Source organism: Marmota flaviventris, chromosome 7 (genome assembly GCF_047511675.1).
Source record: "Marmota flaviventris isolate mMarFla1 chromosome 7, mMarFla1.hap1, whole genome shotgun sequence".
Lineage (NCBI taxonomy): Eukaryota > Metazoa > Chordata > Mammalia > Rodentia > Sciuridae > Marmota > Marmota flaviventris.
Genome location: NC_092504.1, coordinates 144469356 through 144477917, shown reverse-complemented (window position 1 = coordinate 144477917; position 8562 = coordinate 144469356). Strand labels below are relative to the sequence as shown.

The 8562-nt window shown below is 60.4% G+C and overlaps 1 protein-coding gene across 1 annotated transcript; it reads right to left on the bottom strand.

Annotated features, from left to right (window-relative positions):
* Nucleotides 1-5236: 5236 nt before the first annotated feature.
* Nucleotides 5237-7719, bottom strand: LOC139706471 (sperm motility kinase 2B-like). Its single transcript, XM_071614754.1, has 2 exons — nt 5696-7719; nt 5237-5530 (listed from the first exon to the last, which is right to left on the bottom strand). The coding sequence occupies exon 1, from the start codon at nt 7366-7368 to the stop codon at nt 5713-5715; it is 1656 nt and encodes a 551-aa protein (XP_071470855.1). The 5' UTR covers nt 7369-7719; the 3' UTR covers nt 5237-5530; nt 5696-5712.
* Between the last annotated feature and the right edge of the window lie 843 nt (nt 7720-8562).

Below are 8562 nucleotides of genomic sequence, written 5' to 3'. Positions count from 1 at the left end.
GGGGACCAGGAGGGCCCATGGTGTAAAGTCCAGCTCAAATGAAGCAAGAGAAAATAAAGTCCAGGCTGGAAGATGGGTAGAGAGTGACGAAGTTCTTTTTACCTCACTTTCTCTTTTTTCTGTTCAGATCAGTCATGTAGAAGGGAGCAACGCAGTCTTGTCTTCTGAATCGACTGCCTATCTCGTCCAGCCTCACTGCCACAGGCTAATGCTTAATGAAACGTCTGGGCCCTCCTTGGGCCTGACCGTGGACAGTGAGATCGGCCGCCATATCAGCCATTCTTGTTCATTTTATTGTATCGTTGTCCTTGTCAGTGTCCTCTACCTGCTGGGACGGAGCCTGAGAGTTCATGACCTCTGGAGTTCCCACAGGGTGACTCTGGCCTCCACCTTTAAGTGAGCCTCTCATGGTACATGACGACGTCCTGGACTCCGTGACGCACGTCCTGTTTCTGTTTCATCCTGTCGTTATTTGGATCTACCCCCACGTCTATTCTCTGTCCTTTCTCTATCCTCTATTCAACCAAGCCCTACGCTCATTCCAGGTCTGTCTCTGGCTTAAACTGGCCCTGAAACCTCTCCACCACACCTGTGTGTCCACTTGTGGTGATGCAGATGCTGCTCACGTGCCGAAGGCCTGCACCCCCGGGGTGCCTCCCCTGCTCCAGCTGTGCTAGCTAGCACCACAGGCATGCCCCCTGGATGTTTCCCCTCTAGATTTGAATTCTGAACGTTTCAACTCACTCCTCTCCTCCCCAGCCCATTCATATCCAAAGCTCTTGTTCAGACCCTGTGGTCTCAGATTGAGTACAGGAAGCGTCCTCTCACTGGCTCCCCCAGGGAGTCTGGCTGCCCGCCCACCCGCGCTGCCCCACCTTGCTGTTGCCTTTAAGCGGTATTTGCGGCTTCTCACCCAGCAGAGAATGAAGTGCAAGGTCCTTCACGCTGCGCAACAGGACCTCTTTCCTTCCTCTTGCATCTTCTAACACAGTGTCTTATTAGGCTCCCAAAGATAAAGCCGCCCCATGTCTCTGAACCCGCCGTCTTATTTGGCTCTACCTTTGCCTGAATTGTTCTGCCCACATCTCTTGTCATAGTTCCAGAAGGACTTTCCTGGCGGGGGCCATGACGTTTGGGTGCCCATTCTGGATCTGGGCGCCCATTGCTGGGGATCTCCCTCTACTCCAGGATCCCCCAGGACGCAGACTCTAGGTCTGTTCCACCAGCACTTCCCCACGGGGCCTCGGCACAGTCCCTGGAGTGTGGGCGACTCTGCTCAAGCTGGGGCTGGTCTGGGTGAACTGGAAAACAAGCAGAAAAACAGGTGAGTCCTGGGCCTCCGCTGAAACAAAGCCTTGCTGGGCACTGGAAGGGGCATAAGCAGGAGAGTCCATCGCGGTGACATCGCTTCCCGCTGACACAGCGGTCTCGAGTCCTCTCTGGCGAGTTGGAGGCCAGCCTTGTTTCCCTCTCCAGAAGGCGGGGGCTCCTCAGGTCTCCAGACACGCGCTGCTCTTCCTTGCATAAAGAAAAAAGCTTCTCTGCCAGGCTGACGATGCCACAGAGGGAGGACGAGAGCAAGGCAGCACGGGCTCCGCTGCCCGAGGCGGGCGCTGCCCACATGCACACAAACACTGTCCTCAAGGAAGCACGGCCCGCTAAGGTGCCGTGCAGGCCAAGTGGCTCAGGAAACGTGCCTGTTACCTTCTCCACATTTGCAAAGAGCTAAGAGTGGGCGTCCAGGACGTCTGCAGGGCCTCCTGGACTGGAGGGCTGCCCACTTTCTGCCCCCGCGTCCTCTGCAGCAGGCAGCCCCACAGTGGGGCCTGGCAGGCGACTGGAAGATCTCACCACCCCAGACAAGTTCCTGGGAGGAGATCCATTTCTGTACTCCCCACTGAACCTACTCCTGGCACAACAGAAACTGCTTCCCATAGAGGTCCCCTCCACAAATACGAGCAGTTAAAGGGGACCCCCATGACAGACAGTCTTGACTCTTTTGTCAGAAATAGAAGTGCTCAGTTTCAGGAGAAAAACATGCTTAAAGTTTTGAAATTTGTGTCCTTAAATGCATTTAAAGGAAGAAAATTATCTATATTCAGTGAAACTCACAACTTTTCAAAATTCAGGTGACTTTCTCTTTTATCCGTGTCAAAAATAGGCCCATACCCCCCAAACAGGTCCCCAACCCTGCGCACAGCAACCCCTCTCACTCATCACTCCTCACCGGCAAATGCCACCAACAGGGAAAGAGACACACACCATGGGCCAACGGACAGCTGAACGTCACCTCGCCCCAGAAAGAGCAAAGAGGATCCTGCCACAAGGTACCAGGACCTGCAGAGCTCTGCTCTGCCTCCAAAGGGCCAGACAGAAAAGGCCACCACTGACCACCCGTGCATGGCAGAAAAGAGCATAGGTAGCCCTCGGAGACAGCAGGGCCTGCCCAGGTGGGCGGGGCGGAGCAGCTGCCCCACAGGCGCGGACAGAAAGCCAGCAGACTTGGGGCTTGCTCTTCACCTGAATGTACTGGAGCCCCCGCGCTGTTCGCTGTTACCTGGTTGATTTGAATCCTGTCAATCTGACCTTATTAAACAAACACACCAACTGCAGAGGACGCCCAAGAAGGCAGAGGTGAGAACTGATTTCAAAGTTAGCAACTTAGCGAGGGCCTGAGCAATTTAGCAAGATCCTATCTCAAAATAAAAAAAAACAAAAGTGGACTGGGGATGTGGGTCAGGGGTTAAGTGCCCTTAGGCAGAATCCCTGGTACCAAAAGTAAATAAACAAATTTTTAAAAATTTGATAAAATAAAGATAGATGACTAAAGAATGTGAATGCAGACTACCTGATTTGATGTAACTAAGCTTCATTGGGCTTCCTTACTAACGATCTCCCACATATCACTGTATTTGCTGTTATTTCCATAAGGAAACAGAAGTGACTTTCCCTGTGGAAAATTCTAAGGACTTAGCACAAGATGACCCGTGTGCTCTGTTAGCAACACAAATGTGGCCAAGGCTGTGGAATAACAAATGTGATTCCTTTGATGCTTAACTTACTGTGAAAATGGTGTGTACACCAGGTGTGGTGGTGCACGCCTGTGATCCTGCGGATCAGGAGGCCGAGGCAGGAGGATCGCAGTTTGGAAGCCAGCCTCAGCAAATTAGTGAGGCTGTAAGCAACCTCGTGAGACTCTGTCTCAAAAACGAAATAAATAAATAAAAAGGAATGGGGATGTGGCCGATGGTTAAGGGTTCTTGCATCAGACCCTGGGACCAAAAAAGAGAAAGGAAGGCAAACGGAGGAGGATGGGGTGCACAGTAGAAGGCCACGGTGACGGCTGGGCACGGGGAGCCCTGCTGGAAGGGACAGCACTGTCCCGGGAGGCACTGTCACCAGCCCAGGGGAGACTGTCCAGCTTGGCTCCAGGGAGCCGGCCCAGCAAAGGCTGCCCGCCTACTGAGTGGGGAGCGTGTCGGCGGAGGAGGAGGTGGTCACCAGGGCAGGACCACTGCAGTCCCACCAGAGCCACAGGGCCCAAGCCGGACGTACCTGGACAGCCTCCCGGTGACAGAGACGGCTCCTTCCCCAGCAGAGCGCCAGGGAGGAAGCCATCGGCTGAGGGAGGAACCCAGGCCTCTCGGGAGCTGGCCTTGGTAGGATGGGCAGGATGTCAACAGGGGGACACGGTGGGGGACAGGTCCCGTGGACGAGGCACATCGGCAATGCTGGGGTCTGCAGACAGCTGCCAGGACTTCCCCCTGAAGGAAGAGGAGGAACGGGAGGTGGGAAACGCTCTTACCAGAGACGGACCCGGCGGAAGACAGGGGAACCTAAGGAGAAAGAGAGGAGGAGGAGGAGGCCCAGGAGCCAGGCTGAGGAGAGCCCGGGGCTGTGCTCACCAGGAACCGGTGCCCTGAGCATCCCGGACTCACTGAAGGACCCCCCCAGGGAAGGACCTGGGCCAGCTGGCCACGAGGAAATCTCCCTCGGGTCAGTGTTGGGCAGAAGACTGCAGGAGCAGGGGACCAGGAAGCACTCAGCAGCCTGTTGTGACAGAGCACAGGCTGCAGGAGGAAGGCCCCGGTCAGTCCACACAAGTAGAGGCTGCAGGCTCCATCCTGGGTACCCTCCAGGTGAGGCTGGGGAAAGGCATCCATGGTCCAGGTGGGAGAAGTCACCACATCTGTTCCCCACCAGTCGAGCCACAGGACACTGCCTCTCGTGGGGGAATTCAAAAGCACCTCGTGCGTGTCCACCTGGTGAGGACTCGGACCACGTACTAAAGTCCAGGAGGTGGAGCTGCAGTGAGACCAGCACTTCTCCACACCCTGATGGAGGAAGGTACACAGCACCACTTCTCTGGAGCACCCTTTTGTCATGGATATTAAGGCCATGAAAAGTGTATGTGGCTTTCACCCAGTAGTTGTGCCTCTGGGGAGGTAAAACAAGATAATCGGAGATGCCCACAGACAGGCTGGACCTTGGGTTCCTTGCACCCCTGCTTACAAGGGCCCCAGTAGAAAGCAACTTGAATGCCCAGGGAAGGGGAACACGTCTGCCACAAATCTCAGGCTGCATCAGGGCACCTGCGGGAAGGAGTCCAGGTGCTGAAAACCATGCAGCCCTCTGCTGAGGCCTAGCAGGTTTCCCAGGACCAGGGGCTCCCCAGGACCCTCTCCCAGCCTCTCCGCCCAGCATCTCCTGCTCAGGGAGCCAGGGCTGTCCACAGGGCAGTGCTCCCCACGCTCTGCCTGCTCCTGAGCCAGCTGCTCCCTCTGGCTCTCCTGCAGGGGCTGAATTCCAGCCCCTGCTCTGGGCCACCCCTCCTACCTGCCCCACCCTCCTCCACCCCCTGCACCCAGCCTTTCCTCCTCCTCCCTGGCCACCCGCCCTCTGCCCTCCTTCCTTTGTCCCCCCGGGGCCTGCGACATGGTGCCTCCTCGTGCCACTCTGGGTGTGCCCCCAGGATGGGCTTGGGCTTGTGGCTCCTCTGTCCAGGGTTCCCTTCTGAAAGTGGTGACCGGGCACCATCAGTGTCAGGCCAGGCACAAGGTCTGCCTTTCTGCCCCCCACCCAGCCTCCTCCCCTGGGACCACTCTGGGTCACGTGTTGCCCTTGGGGACCTCCGGAGGGCTCCCTGTCACTGCACCCTTACACCTTCCCCACTGTGACACCACCACCCACTCTCCCACTGTTGCCAGGAGGCGGCCAAGGAACGCAACAGCTGATCCCCACGGAGCACCCAATTTATTCCAAGATCCGTGGGACGCGGGAATGGATGAAGAGCTTATTGGGAAGCATCTCTGCCCCAGAGGGTGGGAGAGAGAGCAGAGGAGAGCAGGGCGGGGCACGTGTCCAAGGAGAAGTCCCTGAGGTGGGATCCGGGTGGGGCGCAGGGGCCCACTGGTGTCCGGGTGTCTTCGGGTGTCCTCCTGCCTGAGGGGTCCGGGAGGCGGCGGCCAGGGCAGGTTGCACTTTTTGCTCCAGCAGCTGGCCCTCGTGAGGTAGAACCCGGGCCACCTGTCTGTGGACAATGAGAGGGGCTAGGAGTCAGAGTCGCCCACCCTGTGGCGCCCAGGTGGACCTAACCCTGGTGGCACCCCCCAAGGGCAGAGGGTGTCCATTCATCCTTTGGAAATGACACTCATCAAGGCACACGTGAGACCAAAGGCAGCACCACTCCACCTACTTGGCTCCGTGGGCATCTCAGCTGGGCGCTGGCCAGGGAGCCACTCTGTTTTTGAAGAATCTTCTGAGGGCCTGACCTCTGGTGGGGGCAGGTCCCGGGGGGTCCCTGGGTGCTGCTGGTGGTGGCGCGGGCCCTCCAGCTGCGGGAGCCACTCTGTTGGAGCGTCCGGAGCCGGTCCTGGGGGCCTGCACGCAGCAGCACAGCCTCGCCAGACAGGTGGCCATCCTCCGGACCACTTCCCTCCATCCCCTGGCGGTGTCACGGGTCACGCCAGGGGTCCTGGAGCCAGCAGGGGGTTGCGCAGTGGAGGAGGAGCTGGGATCCGGTGCCAGGGCCTGGGAGGACCCGGGCAGAGGGGCCGTGGGGCCGGGAGCAGGGACGCTGGCCGACAGGCTGCACAGCATGATGGCGGGCAGGCTGGCTCTCCTGCTGCCCACCTGCCCTGAAGGCTTGAGCTCCTCAGGCTGCTGCTGCTCCTGCTGCTGCTGCTGCTGCTCACAGGCCGAGAGGGGCCAGGAGCGCATGGCCGGCCTGCTGACGCCCCACCTTGGGCCCAGAGTCAAGCTGGAGGGGATGGACAGGGACGGGCAAGGCCCCACCTGTGGCCGCCCAGGTACCTGCAGCCGCACCTGGCAGCCCGCCCCCCGGGTTTTCTGGTGGCCCAGCAGGAGGTAGGTGGCCATGGCCTGGTTGAACTGGCGCGTCGCCACCGACACCCAGGTCTCCTGCAGCCCGTAGCCCAGGTCCAGCATGGCCAGCAGGATGGAGGTGTCCGGGCGCTTGGGGAGCAGCTCGGCGGGAGGACTCGGGCAGCGTTCCCCATCCTGGCTCAGCCACGGGTGCCCCAGGATCTGCTGGAGCGTGGGCCTGTGCGCGGGCTCCAGGGTCAGCATCCAGGACACCAGGCTCTGCGCCTCGTCGGACAGGTGGAACGGGAGGTGGTACCTGGCCTGCAGCACCTGCTCCTTGGCCTCCGCATAGCTGGCCCCGGTGAACGGGACGCTGCCCGTGAGCATGAGGATCAGGAGGACACCCAGGCTCCAGACGTCCACCGCGGGGCCGTCGTAGGGCTCTCGCCGGTGCAGCTCCGGGGCCCAGTAGGCCACGGTGCCGCAGAGCAGGCCCAGCTTCTCTCCGGCCCTGAACCTGCAGGCCAGGCCGAAGTCGCACAGCTTGGCGCGGCCCGCGGCATCCAGCAGCACGTTGTCCGCCTTCACGTCCCGGTGCGCGATGCCCTGCGCGTGGCAGTAGCCCACGGCGCTGGCCACCTGCCCGAACAGCATGCGGGCCTCGTCCTCCCACAGGCCCACGACCTCCGGGATGTGCTGGCCCAGCTGGCCCCCAGCCATGTGCTCCATCACCACGTAGGCAGTGCCGGGGGTCTCCACGATCTCCAGCAGCTGCACCACGTGCGGGTGCTCCAAGCCCTTCATGATGTCCAGCTCCGACAAGACCCAGGACAAGGTGGCCCCCGCCCCCTTCCGCAGGACTTTCACGGCCACCTTCGTCCCCGTCAGGATGTGTCGGGCCAGGAAGACCTTGGCAAAGCTGCCCTGCCCGACGACCCCCAGGGGCTCATAGCGGCCCGTGAGGGCTTCCTCCAAGGAGGAGCTGGCCGCGAGGTCCCGACACACCCTCCGCACCACACTACGCTCACTGCTCTCTCTAGACATCCTCCGCCCCACGCCCACTAAGCCCGCTAGCTAAAAACAAACACAACAAACAAAGCAAAGAACACAAGCAAAACTAACACAACAAAGCCCAACAGAAAGCCCCAAATCAAAGAACCAACCCGAGACCGCAACCAGAACCACCAAACCACCAACCACCAAACGCGCTAACTATGGGAGTCCCACAGGTCACTGCCTAGAGCTTCCTGTGCTTGTGGACAAGGTCCCAGCCTCGTCCCGGCCTTATATCCCCGCTGGCTCAAGGGCCTCACAATGCTGGCCCCTGTGAGGTCACAGCCAGGAGTGGCCCACTCACACCTGGGGGTGGCCCACGGTGGCATCTCCCACTCGGGCCTCCGGACCTTGGCCACCTTCCTGGTCAGAACAAGGAGGGTCTGTGGAACCTCGGTGCTCCCATGTGTTCGGGACCCCGACCTCTCCTTGCTGAGAAAGGAGGAGCTGGACCAGGCCCCGGGGCCCGTGCCTCGCCAGTACACAACTCTGTCGTGGCTTTCGCCCCGTGAAGACCCCACCCCAGGTCCTCTGGAGCCACTTCACGGGCACCCTGGGCCGGTGGGTGGCTGTAGCCCCTGCAGGGGAGGGAAGAACTGTCCACGCTCCCCTAACTGTCCCTTGCTCCAGGTGCCCCTGGAGGCAGCAGGCGGGCAGGCTCCCGGCAGTCCAGGAGACCCCTGCTCTGGCAGCCTGAGCAAGCAGCAGCCCTGCGAGAGCCCGGGGAGGGGCTGGCCTAGGAGGAGGCCACAGCAGTGCGGCCCCAGCAGCACAGCATCCAGCCGCAGCTCTGGGCCCCGCTCCCTACTCCCTGCACACTCTCCTTTGGTGACGTGGGGTCTGGCCATGCTGCCCAGGGGGCCTCTCACCCTGGGCTCAAGCCACCACAGGTGCCCCTCACAACCAGCCTCCCCCACAGGGTGGGGAAAGTGTCCCTGGAGAACACCCTGGACGGGCGGGCCTTCCCAGCTGTGGAAACCACGTCACCGAGACAGGGTCGGCAGGTGGGAAGCCGCACACCTCCACCTGCCGACTCCACAGGCCTGGGGAGAGGAGAGGAGTGCACCCGGGAAAGCCACATCAGGACCCGAGCACTCATCGCACCCAGCACACCCTGCACCCTCTATTCCCCCCGCTAGTCTCCCTTGGTGGTAAGAACACTCGCTATGAGACCACCAGGTGGCA